Consider the following 20,616-nt stretch of genomic DNA (forward strand, 5'->3'; position numbering starts at 1 on the left):
CCCAGGATGAACCCAAAATGGTCCCAAAATGCACAACCAGTCATGGAGTCTCACACTTTTGAAGACCATCTCCTCCTCTTCACTGTGGATATGCTCTAAGACCTTGCCTTTTGCTGCCACTAAATAATTTTAACCTTAGTTTTATAATTAAGAGCCAACTGGCACCATTATTGCATCCTGACCTGTTCAGGAGTCATGTAGCAACTGCAAAGTCATGAGGGACCAGCATGGTTGGATTCTCTTGATGCAAATTGAGGCCATTTCCCCTTAACCTGTCACTTCTTACCTGGGAGAAGAGACCGACGCCCACCTGGCTACACCTTCCTTTCAGGGAGCTGTAGGTATTTATTAGGAGGGATTTATTAGGAGGCCTCAACAGATCCACCTTTGGCAGCACAAGAGCCCAGGGCTACACCCAAGAGAACTCAAAATGGTCACAAAATGCACAACCAGTCACGGAGTTGCTCCCTTTTATAAGTTCTGGTCCATTTGCATATTGGAGTTAATTGTCCAATTACAGCTCCAGCCCATGAAGTCCCATCCTTTTTGGTTTTCTTCTTCATTCTGCCATTGTTTATGCTCTTGGGTCTGAAATTTGGATCGGTTGTCCTTGGTCCCCAGCTAGAGCAGGAATTGTTTTGTCTCCCTATTTTGTTAAGAGGACTTGCTATCCCCTAATATGAAACTCAGAAATATACACTAAAGCAGCTCAGAATCTGAAAAATAAATAAGCTAAAACCTGAGGCATCAAGATGAGGAGCAGCTGAGGGAGCTCAGCTTGGAAAAAAGGAGGTTCAGGGAGAACCTTCTTACTCTCTACAGCTCCCTGAAAGGAAGATGTAGCCAGGTGGGGTCACTCCCTTCTCCCAGGTAAGAAGTGACAGGTTAAGGGGAAATGGCCTCAATTTGCATCAAGAAAATCCAACCATGCTGGTCCCTCATGGCTTTGCAGTTGCTGCGTGACTGCTGAACAGGTCAGGGTGCAATCATGGCGCCAGTTGGCTCTTAATTATAAAACTAAGTTTAAAATTGTTTAGTGGCAGCAAAACACAAAGTCTTAGATCATATCTACAGTGAAGAGGAGGAGATGATCTTCATTGTCACAATATTTATAAGCAACAAGAGCTTTGAGAGGCTACCATGCCAAAAAACTTCAATGACTCTGAGAAGGTGATTTTTGAAACTCAAATTTTCTTTTGTTGTTAAAATACCAATGAGTTACTTGAGTGAATGTTGAAGACAGTCCCTTATCAGTGGTCCCCAGGCAATAAGATTTCTGCAAATATCACAGATTTCTGAGGCTTTTTTTCCTCAGAGCTCCAGCCTTCAAAGTGCCCCTCTGTGTACCCATGAAAGCCAGACCCAGGAATTGCTCCATTACTGGAAAAAAACCTCATTGTTCTTAGACTACACAAGTGGGTCACTGAATTGTTGTTTGCCTTTCAATGCCAGGGACTCCAAATTAGCTTGACTTCCACAGAGGATATAGGGAAGGAAAGCAACCAGCATGAATCAGGGCAACACAAGCAGCTCTTCCAAAACAAATTAGCTTCAGCAGTCAGCACACAGAGTCCTTCAGTCAGTGAGGCCAAGCTGAACTTGGGCCAAACTTTGCATGAAAAAAAAAGAGCAACTGGTTTAATGGGCACCCATGGAGTTTGTGTTGGTTTCTTCTCCTTCCTCTCAATCCATCTGCACGAAGCTCTGAGCAAACTGAGGAAAGTCAAGGTGCTCATCTCCACACAACCACCCCTTTGGTGTGATGTCCAGCCCACCTAAACTGTCCTCAAGGGCAGGTCGGGTGTCTAGATATTCCCTTTTTCCCAATAAAGAGACAGGTGAGAGTCATGGGATTAATTTTCCATGGAATATTTGTAGTATAATTGATATAATCTCAATTTAATGGCTAAAGGAGAGAACAAACTTGTCCTAAGAGACAGCCAGCAGACGTCCCTATGTCAGACATCTCCTGTGGGATGAGACAAGCTGTGCTGAAAGCAATTCCTCCTCACGGATCATGGAAAGGAGGTTTAGACACTTAAACACCCATCACCACCAAACACAGTCATATCTGGTCCAATAAATCCTTATCTTCCAGAGAGCAGTTTGACCCAAGTTAAAATTGGTGTTTTGAGATGGGTGGGATGAATCATTTTCTCTGGGGGCAGGGAAAAGGAAATTTCAAGAGGCAAATCTAGGCTGTTGGTATTAATGGCAGGAGTCATCATTCCTGCTCAAGGCCCAAGAGAAATGAGATTCTCACTAAAAACAAAGACATGGAAGCAGGACCAGTGCAGGTGAGAACTTCTACTGGCTTCTCCCAGCCACATTTGTCTGCCTCTCAGTCATTTTTCAAACTGAGATTTTCTACTGAAAGTAGTATAAAAAAAGTCAAAATTGTCACAATTCTGTGACCAACTGGGTTTTCATATGGAAAAAAAATGCTTCCTTTTTGTATCAGAATTCAACTCTTATTGCTTTCATCTGCATTTTGACCCTGTGTGTTCCCACAGATAATGCACTGAGGCAGCTTAACTGTGACTTGTAGTAAAAATAAGTTTAGGCAGAAACAATTATTTTCCAATTATAATTTAAAATTAAAGAAAAAAAAATCTGCTTTTATATAAGTATTCCAAAGCTCTGACAGCTCCCACTAATCTTTTAGAGTTTAGATGGGGCACATGAGAATTCACTCAAAGTAATAAAACACTGCTGTTAGCACACACATCTCAAGAGGAAGGAGCACCTTACCAAATTTAAAATGCAGACAAAGGAGCTCCTTGTGAAGATATTTACTTCTTTTTTAAACATTTCTAGCATTTCAGGGAAATGAAATGTCTTATTTTCTAGTAGCTAAGTAAAAAACTATTTACTGATTCTTTGTTATGTTAATGTGCAGGTTGGGACTGGTTCTCCAAGTTGCATTGTTGAAGTGACTGCATGGGTTACATGCAAATATTATGCTAAATAACCAGCTACTGAATCATTATTCCTGACAGAAATCCCTCCATTAAGTTCTACAGCAGGTCTTAAACTCAAATGTTTCAGTGGTGTTGACATTTCTGATTTCTCAATTTATGCATGCATTTGTTGGTAGACTAATAAAAACACTACACTGACTAATAAAAATACTGTATGCACACACACACACATTTATATACATATAAACAGCAATAAATAAAAAATGTTTGTAAGCCAGGCTGCATTTACAGGATAATCACACCGTAACATAAGTAACAAGCAAACATACTGATGAATTAGCAGTTTAACATGAGAAGGAAAACTGCCCAGTAAGATTTAGGAAACAGTTTGTGCCTTTGGTCCCTGAGCAGCACAGATGAGCACAGATGGAATCTGGAGCATGGAAAGCTCTGGCAGGTCCCTTAAAAGCATCTCACCCACAGGGCCATCTGGCTGATGGCTCTCCCAAACCCATCCCAGATATTTCCTAAACATCCAAAACCAGGAAAAACACCAGGAAGGACGGCCTGCACTCACACTGCATTATCCAAATGTCTGCAAGGGGCACCAGCCTTCCTCCCTGCAGCATCCTGAGGGCTGTGGCACCAGGGACCCTCCCGTCCCACCATGGGGACCATGTCCCTTTGGGTGTAAGATGAGCAGATTTTGTGGCACACAACACATGAGGCAACCTGACCAGCCCCAGGCCAGCAGTGGAAGTGACAAAAATGTCACCTCATTTTCTGTTCATGGTGATAGAGAGTGAGCTGGGTTTATGTTGGAACCCTGGTTGCTGCGAATTTTAGACTTTCTTTGCTGACAGGCACTGACCCCCAAGAGAACACTGCATTTAAACTGAGGCTGTGGAGAAGGCTTCCAAAATTGAATGGTAGAACTGAGATTATGGGTGTGGAGTTTGAGTAGAAGTGTAATATCTCATGGTGGAAAACTTAGAGTTTAAAGTTTTAGAATGCAGTAATACATTTATAAAGCAAGATGGAGGTTTTAGGGAGGAGGCTGGTCCTTCTTCACCTTCTTCTTCATGGGCTTGGGTGGTTTTGTGCAATTGGATAAAAAATCCTCATTTCGAGCCAGGGTGGTTGGTTATTGGGTTAAAAGTAAAAATAATTTAGGTGTCATTTCTTAATTAGAAATTTATCCTTAAAAGGCCTTGTAGAAAGAGAGATAGGTCTCCAATTTGTTATAGTGAAGTGCTGTAGAACTGAGGGTTTGTGAGACTGCAACATAAATAAGAACTAATAAACACCTGAGTCCGAACAAGAAATACCATCTCACTCATTTAATCCCAACCCTGGCAAAAAAGAAGCAAAGACTCTGCAGGTTTACACATATTTTTCTGGTGATCCACATCCAGTAGGGCACAGGACAGTTCCCTGTGCTCCACAGGAGATCTGGATTGCACATTTCCTTTAGCAGCCAAAGTTTTTAAAGTGATATTTGTCGTTATGGGCTTGTTTCAAGTGCAAGAGAGACTCTGTTTTCTCATGTACACCAATCAGTTCATATTTATGCCCCCGGCAGGGGTTGCCTCGCTAAAACTGGCTTTATCTTTTTCCTGATGAACATATCTGAGGAAAAAGGGCCTCCTGTCTGGGCAGGTTATTTCAGCAGCTCCTGCTGGCTGAAGAAAGCAGAGCCTTTAGACTGTGCTGCATTCATTTTCTGCCTGACTCCTCTTTGACCTTCTTAGCCAAAGTCATCATTAACTCATTTGCAGCTTTGCAATCAGCTCTACAGTCAGGTCAAGTATTAAATCCATTCCAGTTTCATTTTAGACTTCATGTAACAAGTTATTTTCAAAGTGAATGCAGGATTACATGCAGGGCGACGCACATTATCTTAAATATATATACATTAAAAACCAACATGGAGCTGAAGACAGCGCTTATTTTCTGCAATATCAAAGTTCTACAAAACTCACCCTTATTACCCCAAACTGGGACAATGTGTTTCACCAGAAAATGAGCTGTAGATAATTTTAAAATCACGTCACTCTATTGCATCAGAGTAGAATGCCTGTGAGCTTTTCTCCTTTGGTCTGAAAGCGACCTCAGCTAAATTTTGTCAAAACTCCAGGCACATGGAAATCACCAATTTATGCTTGAGGAAAAAAGAAAACTAGCAGGTTTTTCTTCTGTCAGTCAGATAGAAGATAACAATTTTTTGATTGTTCATTTCCCCATCCCCCTTCATCCCCCTAGAAAGTACTAACTATAACCATCAAAGAGTTCTTTCTGGGCAAGCTGTTTTCAAAAAGATTAATGTTTGTGTGTGTATGTGTGTGTGTGTGTTTATGTTTTATTCTTGATCCAATGAAGGAAAAAAAAACAATTCACAAAAAATTCCCTCAAATTGCTTTTGAAAAGTGCTGAACACCACCACCACAGCCATTATTCACCAACCACATCGTGTTGTTTGACAACTCAACTTGTTTTCTTAAAGTACTGCTGCCTGATTATAGGGAAACACACCAAACAGAAGCACATATGCACTTAAATGATGTGCTTTTTATGGTGTCTTTCCAAGAACAACAGTAGCTAATTGTTGACTTTCCTACTGGCAAATGTCTGTTTAATATGCAGATTTCTTAATGACTACTCTAAAGCAAATTGGCTGTGCTGTGGTAATCTAATCATATATATATATATCTATATTTATTTATAAAAAAGGTTTAGAATACTTAGAATGTGCTTTATAATCTTTCAAGGTAGCACAAATCCATGTGCCCAGTGGTTCACAGCTGCCAGGTGTTTTGTTTATTGTAAATACTATCACTGAAAGCATTTGTAGGGTTTTTTAAGCCCCACTTACTTGGTGCTGACTTGCTTTTGCCAACTGCTCATTGGCTGATTCTACGTTGGAAGAAGAGGCCTCAATGTTGGCTTCAATGCTATCTGCAAATTAAAAGAAGACAATTACAGGGTAATTAAACCAAATTAAAAAAAAATACAAGTGACAAATTAAACCAAAAAACCAAAGGTTTTACACCAGCAGCAATTCAACAATTTACTCATGGGCATAAAGAGAGGAGCAGCCTCTTGTTTGTTGTATTTCTGCAGGGAAGTAGGACCAAAACCCATTTTGATGAACATTCAACCCATCAGTCAGAGGCAGGGTGACGGACAGCTCTCCTCTGATGGGATGGAGGTTGCCTCTCATCCCATTCCTTCTGAAATCAATGGGAAGAGTGACAGGGAATCCAACAGAAAGTGTCTCAAGACTGACCAATTTACTGGATTAAATTACAGAAGGATCATGGCAGTTGAAATTATCTCGTTATTAGAGCTCAGGGATAAAATTCCCGTGGGTCCATGTGGGTTATTGACCATGCCCAGGTGTCTGCTCTTGATCAAATCATCTCAGACAATGCCATAGAGAGTAAATCCATGACGTGCAATTCCTCCCACTCTCCAGGAGTGGATCAGATGAAGCAAACCACAAGCCAAACTCCTGGATCACATTTCCAAGCTGCAGTAGAAGTCTGGAAAATGGCTCAGAATGAGAAAAATTGCTGGAATCTACAATTAAGGGAGAAGAATCTCACCCTACATTGCTATGTTTGGCACTGGGGGAAGCCTGGATGAACCAGAGGGAATTAAAATGAGACTGGAAAACAAAGATTATCAGCTACCCATCACAACTGGCAGGTCCCCAATTCCATCAAAATCAAGTATTGACTCCTGACACCTATGATATAAAACCTGCAAAAAATGTTTTGTTTTTCCAGCAGAAATCTTGGAAATCTCTACCCTCAAGAGATGTGCAACCAATAATTTCTGCTCATAGTGGTAAAGGATGTGCCCTTGGTCTGTTTCTTGATCAAATGTGGTGGTTTTGAACACAAAATACACCACAGAGTGCATGAACTCGATGAGCAGAACTTAGCCTCAGGTAGAAATTGGAGAACAAAGTTCCAGGGATTTCTCTAATCCTTAATAAAATCAACTGAAATTCTTTAATTAATAGTATAAGGAGTTGGATTAAGACATGCCACAAAAGATTAAAGCAATTTATTCTTTAAGGTTCTAAAGGAAAGAACAAGAATTAATCTTGCCACTTTTGTGGTGGACAAAGAAATGAGGGTTTGCAGATAATTTGTGGAAAGTGCTTGCATTCACATTTTTGCCATTTTAAAATGAAACAGTGTTAAAGTCCGCTAAGGTAATTATGCACTTAAAATAAAATACATTTTTAGAAAAGCAAAGAAAAGGAAAAAAAGAACCCCACAAACAAAAGAGAAAAAGAGCAAAAACCCCAAGTGCCTAATCAATGTAACAAAACTTGGTCATGTATAAAGTTCCTTGGGATCTTAGTGCAGACACCCTTCACTGCTCAACATCTCTTAAAGGCTGATTTGCCTCAGAAAATGAATCATTTAGGCAGAGAGGAGCTACAGAGGAGAAATGTATTAAATATATCCTTCTAAAACAAGAGTAATCTGTCTGCACATCTCCTGGGGAAGGAGGAAATCATAGAAGCAGCTTAATTTAGCTCCCTTAAAAGGCCCCCCAGAGGAACCCAACACTTTCCTCTGCCTGCAGGGAGGCCTGAGGAGATTTGCCTTTGTTAGATAAAATTAAACACTGTGCACACCCCTTTAGTGCTCCCTGGAATGGGAGAACCACACATTGGGCAGAGCTTTTGTGAACATCATCTCTGTTTTTCCCAGCACAGGCTTTCCCAGGTTAGAAGGATGTGCTCCTTGTCCTGGGTGAGTTGATGTCAAGTCACAGAGGGAGTTTGGGCCCTGGTGGAATTTTTTCTGCTCACTCCTTCTGCCAGTGGGGGAATACCAGCCTTGGAATAAGTAAAGCTCCCATTTAAATCCTATTTTTTGAAGCAACTTGTAATCCTGAGGCACAGGGGAAAAACTAAGACATACAAAAAACCCCACCAAACCAGCTTTAAAACTCTACAATAATGAGACATAAATATGTAAAGCAATTTAAGCAGATATTTCTGCTGATTAACACAGGGAAGCGAGGAGAGGAAAGAGAATTTGGCTGAAATCACAGAGAAATAAGCAATAATTCAATGATGTTAATAAGTCAAGGATGGATATGTCACTGACAGACATTTCAGTGAATCTTTGCTGAACAAGTGATGGTTCACAGCCTTGCCTTGGCCACTTTCAGGATCCTTCCCAAGGTACTTTACTTGGGATGGAGAAAAAAGGATGGCAGGATCCTCAGCAGGCTGAAAAAAACTTGCTGGAAGGATCTGCCTTTTCTTTTCCCTTTGGCATGAAGGGACTGTGAGTTTGTTCCCAAACAGATGAGATAATCCAGCCCTGGGTCCAGAATTTCTCAAAGAAAGTGAATCCCACAACAGCTTTCTGCCTTCAGACTCTGGTGACAAATTTATTTTACAATTTGAGAACAAAAATCCAAAGGGGATGCAGTCAACATTTTGATAAACTCAGGGATAGGGTTGCACCAAAGCAGATGGTGTTTGCAACCAAACACATCAGAGAATTAGGAAAATATTTGTAATTTTTCATCTAAAACACAGTCTTGCATAGCAGTAGTGAAAATGACAGAGCTAGCCAGGCTTTAGATTCAGTTTTTTATGATTTTATGACACATTCATCACACAGAGATGGATATAATGATGACCCCAAGAGGTATCTTTCAATTCCAGCTATTTATCTGTGTCCTGAGATCAAGCCCTTCTAATGACAATTTCTTATATGGAAAATTACTGGATTGGCAGTGGCTGGAGTTTTTCCCTAATCTTTCAAGGAATCACTCACATGGCCTGGATTTTTACAGCAGCAACAATGGATTGGTTTCACAAGGCAGAATTTCAGCTAAATCACTTGAAAGACAGGAAAGTGAGAGCTCATGAATGAGAATTTTTAAATGCTCCCACTTGGCAGTAACCAAAATGGGCCCCTTCAGGTTTTCATAGTATGCTTTTATTTTTAGCACTTTAATAAGCTTAACCCTCTTTTATGGCTACAACTTCTGGCTAAAAATAATCAACATAGCACACTGAGAGGCACAATAAAAAGAAGAAGAAAAAATTTTAAAAAGTAGTATTTTGGTAATGCATAGAGGTTTCTTTCCTAATTAAAAGCCAAGTTTGGAGGGAAATTGCTTTCAGCATGAAAATGAATTTTGCCCATTTGAATTGCCATGTACTTGGAAAGTTTTAAGTGTCATTCCACGAACAAAAGGCCCTCAGGCTTAGTGAAGACAGAACTGTGGCAGTTAAAGGGAAGGAAAACCATGACAATTCTTCCAGAGCAAAGTTTAAAATGGCTCAGGGTTAGTAATTTGCAAACTTCAATGTAAACATCGAGTTGTAAATTCTGCACACAAGAGGATTTATATAATAAATGTGCTCGTATGTTAAATTCAGGCTAAATGGGTCACACTGGCTTAGACTGGTGCAAGAAAATACAATTTTCAGCACTGTGAGTCATCAGGAGCTGTGGTTATTGCTTCCAAAAAAAGGCAGATAGAACTTACCTTCCCATCTGATTTTAGCAGAGCTCTAATTCTGCCACACAACAAATCACAGCCCTGAGAGGAAGGACTGAGGCACTGAACAACCACCCAGCACCATTTTCCAGGCAGGCCTGGAAAGAGTATTCAAAGTAGCCTAAAATGTCACAACCAGCTCTTCCTGTTGGTTTTTTTTTTCGGCCAACAGCCCAAACCCCTTGGTCTGAATGAATAAAAGTGCCTACAGGGCAGTGGCCAAACACCAGCATGAATTCACAGCACTTTTTCTCCTGAATGATTTATACTGTCCTTGAAATGCATCTTGGAAATGTCAAGCATCTGCTGCATATGGATGTGCTGAAAAATGGTACTGCCCTGCCAGGGGTTTGCCATGCCTGCCAGGATACATCTCCCAGAGATTTAAAATTCAAACATTTTCCTGTTGGAAAACAACACATCCTGTAAGAGAATGAGGCCCCTCCTATCACCTGCTCGGTGCTAAGTGGCAGAGTGCAGAAATATTTTCACTTTGGCATCTACAAAATAATTTGCTGTTCTTTTTTACAGAGAAAAGTGGCCTCAAATTCCTGATGTTTGCCACAGGAGAAGGGTCAGCATATGAGGAGTGTCCTGAGGGTGCAGGTCCTGCACTCAGTGACCACTGCACACTCTCAGTCACCCATCCAAGGGCTCCTCAATTCCCACAGGATGCTCTCACATGGCCTGGCATAATCAATCCTTTAAACCCACAAAATTAGCACATTTGAGGCTATAATATCACAACAACACCCCTGATTAATTTTTTTCCCTATTTCCTTCCTTTGCTGATCAAAAAATTTTATTTCAACATGAGGGTTTTTTTGTGAAGTAATTCAGATTTTTTTTATTCCCTTAATAATCTCTGAAAGTAATATACAGGGCAAAACAGCTCAAATAGCTTTGAAAGGGAAATTCCACAGAGCTGCCTGTAGCACACTCTTTCTTTTCACAGAATCAGAGAATCATGGACTGGTTTGAATTGGAAGGGGCCGTAAAATCATCTTGTTGCAATCCTTTGCCATGGGCAGAGACATCTTCCACTGTTCCAGGTTTTTCCAAGCCCTGTCTAACCTGGCCTTGAACTCCTCCAGGGATAGGGAGTCCATAACTTCTCTGGGCAACCTTTCTCTTGTGATTTACACTCAACACAATTATTTTTTTTTAAATTCTGTAAGAGATCTAAGTTAAAGAAAAATAAAATATGTTTCTTTAAATTTACAAATAAAAATGAAGACCAATTTTTTTTCCATATCCAGCTTGTGAATTCAAAGTTTGAATAAATCCTTTAACTTCATTTGTGTGCAGCATTTGCCAGAAGTCTAGTTTTGTCTATAATTAACACAAAACTCACTTTCCATCACACAGCTGAGTTATCAAGTCCTGTTGCTGATTAAAGTAGTTTCACTCTGAGCTTGTCACTAGAATAAGAAAGTTGGTAGGGGTGTGGATTCATAGAAATAAATATATTTTATATCTGCTTGCTGTCTTGGAAATATCATATATTTTACCTACCAAGTAAGGTCACTGATATTTACAACTTGCTTGACCTCTTTTGCTTTACATGGCTCATTTGATTTACTTAAACTGCTCAAGCCACGTTTCCCAAACAGTCTGGCAGAGAATTGCACCTCCCAGCAGAAATAAACCACCCACCTGAGCAGCTTCTGCCTTTCTGACATTTACTGCTCAATTGCAGCATTATTAGAAACTGAGACCACGGCAGTTCTAACTTCCCCAAAAAACTGCTTTGGATAAATTGATGTGAGAAGAATCCTACGGGTGGCAATAAACCTCGTGGAAGGAAGAGCTTTGCTTCTTGTACAAAATTAGCTGGCTCATTAACTGTAATTATACCAGCCCAATCACATTATGAGGGTCAAAAACAGAAATAAACACAGCAGACAGATCTTTAGGCGTTAGGAAATTTGCAAGTGTAGAGTTGCCCATCACTCTTCTCCTTGTAAACCAGCATGGGCTGCCTTAGCAGCACTGCCAGCACAAGAGCTGTGTGAGAGTCCCCATGCAAAGGAGGACACAAAAATCACACTCACAGAGCGCAGGAGGAAGAGAGAAACATAAAAGCTCATGCAATTTTTGTGTTGCTTGTAATCTTCAGTAAAATGAGTTGGTCAGAGATCACAGCAGCCCACACATGGCTCAAAAAACTTTGTCACAGCAGAGGTGACCCAGCAGTGCCTCACATGAGACTGAGGATGTCCATCCCTGTCCAGAGAGCTTCAGTGGAGGCCACCACTGCTGCAGTCCAGATAAACAGGGAGAGGTGAGTGGGATAGGACACACCATGGAATCACAGAATGATTTGGCTTAGAAGGTACCTTAGAGATCATCTCGTTCTAACCCTCTGCCATGGGACACCCTCCACTAGACCAGGCTGGTCAGAGACCCATCCAACCTGGCCTGGAACACCTCCAGGGCTGTGGGGCAGCCACAGCTTCTCTGGGCAACCTGCGCCAGTGACCCACTGACCATGTCCTTCAAATTGTCACCTACAAGGTAATTAAGGGTAATAACACCATAAAGGTAATAAACCCATACAATTTCAGCAGCTGTGGTGGTTTGCAATGAAGCTTTGTTAGACTTAGCAGAAACACAACTGATGATAGGGAATAAACTGAAGATGGACCAAGATGTGGGAAGTGGAATAGATTCAGGAACACCCCAGTGTACCCTTCCTTCATGGGCTCTGCTCTGTACTGACACTTTACTCTGGGTCTCACCAAGTGGCTGAAAACAACACAGCCAAGAGAAGATTTCCCAATCCATCAGGAACCAATAAGAACATAAATGTACATTTACCATAAATGTACATTTAACATTCCCATACCAGCTTCCTCTGAGATCACTAGGGATCTCAACCAAATGAGAGACTTTTCAGGCCACATTCAACTGATCAGACATATTAAAGCTGTTACATTCAGGTATCTGGGGACTGTTCTCGAGATGTGTTCATTTTCTGCAGATGTCACAACTGAGGCACATAACTTGGGAGGGTTTAGTTAACGATCCAGTTGAATGATTTCCCAGCTCAGTTTGCAGTCTGACAAGAGACTCCTGACTGTGCCATCCAGGCAGTCAGACTGGAGGAGGATGTGCTGATGGGCCCTCTTGACAGTGTTTACATTCGAAACCAGCCTTCAGGTCAGAAAGGCCTGATTGGACTTAATTTCACAGGAAAAAAATATAACAAAATTAAAAAGAAAAGCAAATCCCAAACTGAAAAATCCTCCCTGCATTTCAAAGCTTCCAAAATAAGCAACACATTTGCATTCATGCAAATCCCTTTTCTTTTGAAAGAAGTTCATTGCCATTGTTACCATCACTAGCTTGTGAGTGTCAATGTGGCACTTAAGTGAATGGCAGCATCACTCAAGGGCTGAATTCATGGACCCATCAAGAAGTTCCTCCTGACCAAAGAAAAGCAACAGCTGCCATGTTTTTACTTCTTTTTCCAGGTCTCTGGGCTCCAGCCTGACAGATACCAGGCAGAGATGTTTGTTAAGTGAAGGACCATCGACTTTAGATCATGTTAAGAATTTTTTTTCACCCAGTTATTTTTAGATATAAAAAGTCCAGACTTCAAGACTGAAGTGAAGTGAAAGCCAGGTAACACCAACATCTAAGTCTGGATAAGTATTGGACTAAAAACAAAGTCTGAGGAAATCTTAAGCTTGACACAGTAGGACATTGATCTGTTCTGAGGAGGCCACCAAGTTAATTAGAGGGATGGAGCACCTCTCCTAAGAGGAAAGGCAGAGACAATTGGAACTGTTCAAACTGGAAAAGAGAAGGGTTTACCAATCTAATTGTGGCCTTCAAATACCTGAAAGGAGCCTGCAAGAAAGATAGAGAGAGATTATTTGCGAGAGCCTGGAGTTACAGGACAAGAGGGAATAAATTAAAACTGAAATAGAGTAGGCTTAGCAGGAAGAAATTCTTCCTTGTGAGGGTGGGGAGGTCCTGGCACAGGTTTCCCAGAGAAGTTGTGGTTTTCCAAAAAAGCCTCATCCCTGGAATTGTCCAAGGCCAGGCTGGATGTGGCTCAGAGCAGCCTGGGATGGTGGAAGATGTCCCTGCCCATGGCAGGGGGTTGGAAGTGGTTGATCTTTAAGGTCCCTTCCAACTCAAATTCTCCTATGATTCCATGGTTCTTTCAGGCAGTGAGATTTGCTGTGCACAGAGAGATTTGTGTCTATTCATTCTGGACAAAGAGGTAAATTCCTCTAAGAACTGGTAAATTCCTTCCTGTGTTGCTGCTCTTGTGATATTAAAATAAGTGGTCACTGTGGGATCTTTTCCCATTTTAGGGAAGGATACAGATACACAAAGCTTGGTTCCAAAACTGCTCAAGAGTCAGAAATGTGATGCTTTTAAAAGTGTGAAATGTGTTCAGAACAATGTGGGTCTTTCTTTGTGGCTTTGTGAAATGCAATGGAGCTGTAAACAGTGATAGAAGTGGTGGAAGTTGAATTGGAGCAGTTTTGATAAGGGCTGTAGGTTTTGAGTGTTATTCTGGCACAACTATTAAGGTTCCATACACAGGTGGCATGGAAAAACAGCCTTTCTAAAACACAGATAATTTCCTTTTGCCATGGGCAAAAAAAAAAAAAAAAGCACTAACTCCTATTCAGGTCAACTTTCTTCTCACAAGACAAACAGAAGCCTACAAATTAGACAAATATGCACTTGCTTTCATCAGCTTCCAATACAAATATTGGCTGCAGTGTTGTTGACACTTTCTTCAGAGGAAGTGAGGATTTAAGGATTCTCTTGTCCCTAACAGCAGACACAAAACTGATTCAATGGAAGTTTGCATACACATCCCAGTGCCACCAATCAAAGTACAAGCTCGCAAATATAAAATAGAGATGCTCGGTGGGAAACACTGGGAATATTTCAGACTTTTGGGGAACTTACAGCTCAGCTGAGTGGCCATCTAGGAGCATGGAAAGGAGTGATTGTTGCTGTTGCAACCACCTCCAACAGAATTTACTTCTTACAGTTCCAAGCCTTGAATCCTTGGATGCTTTAGCTTTAGAATCCTACTGCTACCATGACAGTAAAATTTATTGGAGATGAACCTCTGCTGGTCATCTGGAGATCTCGCCATTTGTACATCAGATCCCCAAAGCTATCCTCAATGCATGCCACAATGTCCTGGAAGATTTATGCCCTGCTGTGTTGTCCTTCCAGTTGATACTGAGGTGGCTGAAATCCGCCATGAGGACCAGAATCTGAGAAGATGAGGCTGTTCTGCAGAGGGCCTCATCCATTCTGCCTGTCCTCCTTTTAATTCTGACCCATAAAATTTCCATCAGCTTCTCATCCATCCCCAGGCATCATCCCATGTACTCCAGCTGCTCTCTCTACAAAGGGCAACTCTTCCTCCTCATTTTCCTGCCCCGCCCTTCCTAAAAGAGCCTTCATCCCTCCAAGGCAACACTTCATCAAGGGCCAACCCATCTCCATGATCCCAACAAAACTGTAGCCCTGCAACTTCGCACAGATCTCTGAACACCTCAGGTTTATTCCTGATACTTTGTGCATTTAGCACCTCAGAGTGCTCAGCTCCTGCAGAGGGTTTGGGATATTTGTCTATGACGGTGGTGCCTGGTAGGCACTTCCCTGCCCACACCTCATTTTGGTGGCTTTGGGAACCCTTCAGGCCACACCACCCCATGTCATTTTTCCAGCAATCCTGTCCTCTGCTCCCACAGGACTGCTAGTCCCACCATTATTGAAATTCTCCTTATGTGCTGGATCCCATCTCTCCAAAGCAGCTGGAAATCCCCACACAGGCTCCCATTGACCCCCAACCATGTCACCAACACCAGATCTACAGCCAATTATGGTTTTCTTCTATTAGCATCCTCCTCCTTGCCCTCTTTCCCCTCACCAGCAGCCCATGTGATGAAGCTGCACTGGGATGTTTTTGCCAAGAGCTCCTACAGGATTCTGCTGGGAAGATTCTGCTAATTCCCACCTAACCCAGGCCATTGGCTTGTTTTGGTTTCAAAGGTTTGGGCTCACAGACAGGGTGATTTATAATTCAATATTTGTAGCAAAGAGATGCCATGACCAGGAACTTGGCCACAGAGTTTGTTTGCAAAAGACACAAAATAAGAGAAATATCCTCTCCCAAGCCTGCATTCTATTTCTTCCCTGCATGACAGAAATTGCTCTGTCAGTGTTATCAGCGTGTTCATTAAGGAACTGGCCCACATGCAAGGAAAACTCCTTTTAGATTTTTAGATTTTTGTAAGAAGCAAGGGTTACTCTGCCTGTGCCATGCACAGACCACACAAACTCTCCCCACAATTCTCCCCAGCTCAGGTGAACCAAAGAGGGATTTTCTCTGTGAGCATTTCGCTGAAGGGCTCATCTCATATTCCCTGGTTTTGTGTTTTCCCTGAGTTTCCTAGACAAGCACACACAGAGCTTTCATTCCATGCATGTCAGAGGAATGGACTAAAAAAAATAAAACAAGTGCCAAGAGAGCTGTCTCTTGTCATCATGGAATTTTCACTGTGGGGGTTTCAGCATCTCTTGCCTCCTGATTCTTTATCTCCCTTACTTTTGTGCAATATGAATGTCCCAAGATAAACAGTGGGACCCTGCAGCAATTGCTTGGGAAGATACCTTGATTGCCTGTCAGGATTAAAAGACAGTCCTTAAAAAAAACTGTTAAAAATCTGCTGAAGTGTAAGAGAGGAACAACAAAAAAACCCACAAAAACCTTATGCTGGCTCAAAGACAAAATGTCCTACTTAGTCTAACAGCTTCTCACAGGGAAGTTAATACTGGGATGGCTTCTATGCATGGGTAAAGTCTTAAAGTAATAAATATTGCCTGAAGAAAAGGAGTTGCGAGGATCTTGAAGCTAGCTGATGTATGTTGTCATGTCCCTCAAGGCATTAGCATCTGATGTGCTTTTAGAGATGAATCAGGCTCCAAAGCTATCCATGCAAAAAAATAAGCTTTCAAACAGCATCAAGAGGAAAAAAAAAAGAAAAGAAGAAGAAAAAAAAGCTATACAAAAACTCTGATTTTAAATATAATTTTGATTTTTTTCTTTTTGCTGCCCCTGTGAACCTGAGTGGTGTTTCTCAGAGGGGTGTAGATCACTCATTTCAGTGTAAAAGGAAGTATCTTATGGTAATGGAAATTTGAAGAGATATGAACTCAGCAAAGAAACCCAGAGTGGTTAACAAGCAGCAGAGAAGAGTTTCTGCTCTTAAAATCTGCATATGGCTGTCTCAGGACTTGCTTCTGCTCCCAGGAGCACCACTGAGAATTCCAGCTGAGCCTTTAGGTGAGAAATATCCCCATAAATCCTGCTGCTCTGGAGTTTAGGTCCCTCAGCCAGCCTTTAGGATAATTAGCTCCCAATTTTGGAAGTGGACAATTGTTTCAGAAGTACCACATATTATTATTGGGCATATAAAAAACAAGAGATAGAGGAAAAAATAGTCTGATTTTTCTTCACATCAGCAGAAAAGAGCAGTGACTAAAGTCAGAGAGAGCTGATCTAAAGTGTATTTTCTCTTTGTTAACAAGAACTGGTGGCCCCCAGTGATGGGCTGCTCCTAAAGATAGGACTAGGAGTGACTCTCATCTCTTTTCCCAGTTTTCTCCACCCAGTTTTTTCCTAGTCATTGGTAGCTGCAGAACAAGAGCAGATCAACTAATGGGCAGAAACTTCAGACTTTATATGAGCACATCTTGATGTCAGGCTTCTGTAAATTTAATTAGACACACCCTGCTATGTGGAATGAAAATTCTATTTGGAAGCAAAAAGCTCCTTAATTTTCCCTAATGTCATCAATAATCATCATAATAATTGCCACTACTATTGGTTTTTTTAATTACAATTCCAGGTAGAAAGGAAGAATTGGATCCCTTTCCAGTTAATATTATATATTCTCCAACTTCCTTTTTTGCAGTCAAAAGGGAATGGATTCATCTCCCTGTGAATTCTATTTTATGCTAAATATACCAGCAAACTGTCCATAACATAAGAACATTATTGCACAGGGCAGCTTGTCAGATCCAGACATCTCTGGATGTACAAAAGGCTCAAAACACAGGGAAAATGAACAAAGAGCTGCTCGTGAGGGACAAGATCATGTTGGAATGGTGGAAGAGGGTAATAAAGCCCATAATTTTCATGTGACACCTACCTATTGTGTCTCCTTGCTCGTGCACCATGGAGGCCAGGTCTTTGATGATCTGGTTCACATCCAACATGTCACTCTGGAAAGACAGAAATCCGAGTTACCATTACCCAGGAATGGGGAATATCCAAGTACAAAAGGCACGTTCCACAGTCCAGCTTGGCAAAGAAAAACACAAACCCAGAAATCTTCAGTGGTGTAGAAGTAAAAGGGAAAGTTATAATGCTCCCATAGTAAAAAATTCCCTCATGGAATTGGATCCAGCCATGGTTTGCTGGATCTAAGTCAGGCAGCTGACTCCAGCTTTGTGAGAGGAGCAAGTGGAATGATCACGTTTTATGCTTGCTTTTCAGAGTTGTGGAGGACTAAGGAAAAACAACAATAAAAACAACAGTGGCAAACCCTTCCCTTTCTACAAAAGTTATTGGTGATGCAGGCCATTCCTCCCAGACTGTTTTCTCCTACACAAAAAGAGGCCATCTCTCAGCACAGCATCCATCTGATGCTATTCATAAACTGATGGAGACAATCAAAAACTCCCTGAATTTGAAATTACCTTATTGGTAGGGCAATAAGGAAAGAGCTGCTTGATGAACTGATTCATTTATATGTTTTCAAGTAGTTAAAAAAAAAAAAAAGTAACTGCATTCAGCTCTGAAATTTTCTCTGTGAAAACACAGCAAATTACCCATGGGTTTGTTTCCTTCATTTCTGAACACTTACCATATAAAAGAGCAAATGTGAGCATATGTTGACATCATATGACACTGTCTCTTGTAAAAAGAATTAGTTTAGCAATAATAGACATAATAATATAGACACTGCTAAATGCACTACCAGTAAGGCAGCACTACCAGAGCAGAAAAAGACACTAAAAAAGGATGGATTTTTTTTTCAGCCTTACTAGTCAGAGAATCATAGAAACATTGAAATGGGTAGGAACCTGTGGAAATTATTTAGCCCAAAAGCCATTTTCAGAGCAGACAACTAAAGTAGGGTGCTCAGGGCATGGTTTGTGTGTCTCCAAGGATGGAGATTCCACAGACTGTCTGGCAAACTGTGAGTTCATGGAACCCTGTGAGTTGTTTGAGCATGGCTGGATGACGGGCACCCACCAAATCTGCTCTACCCTGCCCCTCTGTGAGTAAACAGAGGGCTGAAAATATAATGAAGGGCTCACAAATTAAGGGCCAGGATACCTCACTCTCCAAATACCATCGTGGGCAAAACAGACAGATATTAATTGAATTTATTACCAACAAAATCAGAGCAGGATAATGAGAAGTTTCAGAACTGCCTGGACATAATCTCTTTTGCTTTATTATGATTTCTCATAGCTTTTGCTCTGGGATTTTCTCTCAGCCTGTGCTCTGGGATGGCTGGAGCAGAGAGGAAGGGACCAGATGGCCCCACTGTGATCCCTTCCAGCCTGGCCCATTCTGGGATTCCATGCTCATCCCAAAAGATCCAACTGCCTCCACCATGCTTTTTAAAGAACTCCATTTCCCCACTAACAAAATCAGAAAATGGTGCAAAATGAATCCATGTCCTCCTACTGAAGTTTGCTATGAGAATATAACTGGCAAAACACTTCAACACATAATGCAATAGAACTGCATCAATTTAAAATGAGGTCTGGGAGTCCCACTGTGAGTGCTAGAATAGACCAAATTGTTGAATAACTGAAGATGGAGGAAAAGCAAAAGATTGAAAAAGCTGTGAGAAATCATAATAAAGCAAAAAAACCACTCCCCCAAAAAAGACTGGGTAATGCACCACAAAATGTGCTTCTTTCCTTCATTTGTCAAGCATAATGAAGCTTTAATTATGGATGGTATTACTCCTAACTTGTAAATACTGCAGAATATTTTGCAAAACAATGAAGTTTAAGTAATTTGAGATTGTACTTGCACAGTGTGTTAGTAAATCATTACTTGGAAATGAGGAAAAATTAGCGGTGATTTTTTTTTTTTTGTGCAGGGAAGTTTTCTGAGCTTTTTGTAAAAATATTTTAAGGGAGAAAGTTAAAGTTTAGCAAAATATGAAGAGCTGAGAATTAACTTGAATGTCTTGCTCTGCTCTTGTTTAATGACTTTGCAAAAGATGATTAAGGAAAATAAAAACAAAAAAAAAATAATAATACTAAAAACGCCCAGAATGCTAATTTTTCTCTCTTGGCTAAATTGTCACTGACATAATATTTTGTGTCTGTTCCTTGTAATATAAACACAATCCTTGCTACACTTCAATCTGATTTGTTTTGTTGATTGAAGTGAAAAAGGGCTTCTTTTTCAGCACTTTAAGTGAAGGTGGCTTAAAACTCACAAATTTGTTTTTGTAAGTACATTTGCCGAGATAGGGTTTATTGCAATATATTGAATTACACATGCCCCCACCCATCCCAAGCATTTCCACTGGAATAAAACAGATGATACATTGAATTCATAGAGGGTCCTTCCCAGCTAATTTAGCCATGAGGAGCTGGACTGTGTGTGTGTCCTAATGCCCAGATATTGCATGAAGTAGAGAAGAATGAGGAAGAAAATCAACACTGTGCAAATGGTGCTGGTTCAGCTTTGCCATTTGTATTCAGGTACTTGAAACCAACCATCTGCAGCTGCAGAGTACAGATCCTTTCCATAATGTTGCAATAACACTTAAAATTACTGTTTAGCAAATATGCATCAGTGAGAGCCAGCGCTGAGTTGTGAGGAAGGAAAAACTGCACTTGAGGAAAACCAAACAGGGGTGAGTTATAAAGCACAGAGCACAAAAACAACCTGACCTGAAGCAAGAAATCTGCTGAATAATTTAACCTGGCAATGTGAAGTCTCAAAGTCCTTGATATATGTAAGAAAAACAAAGGAAGAAATAGAAGAAAGAAAAATACCCAGAAATAAAGACCTTCCATAATCGAATATACCTTGGAGCTACTCTCCTGCTCCTTCTTGCCA

At 40.9% G+C, this 20,616-nt stretch overlaps 1 protein-coding gene across 7 annotated transcripts in view; it reads right to left on the bottom strand.

The window, feature by feature from the left end:
• TSNARE1 (t-SNARE domain containing 1) overlaps positions 1–20,616 on the bottom strand; it is a 471,893-nt gene that overhangs the window by 167,725 nt on the left and 283,552 nt on the right. For all 7 annotated transcript variants that reach the window (XM_064703638.1, XM_064703641.1, XM_064703642.1 and 4 more), the window contains 2 exons: positions 17,669–17,741; positions 5,794–5,876 (listed from right to left, as the gene is read on the bottom strand). In XM_064703638.1, coding sequence (XP_064559708.1) covers positions 5,794–5,876; positions 17,669–17,741 — 156 coding nt within the window. The remainder of the gene's footprint in view (positions 1–5,793; positions 5,877–17,668; positions 17,742–20,616) is intronic.

Source organism: Zonotrichia leucophrys, chromosome 2, assembly GCF_028769735.1.
Source record: "Zonotrichia leucophrys gambelii isolate GWCS_2022_RI chromosome 2, RI_Zleu_2.0, whole genome shotgun sequence".
Lineage (NCBI taxonomy): Eukaryota > Metazoa > Chordata > Aves > Passeriformes > Passerellidae > Zonotrichia > Zonotrichia leucophrys.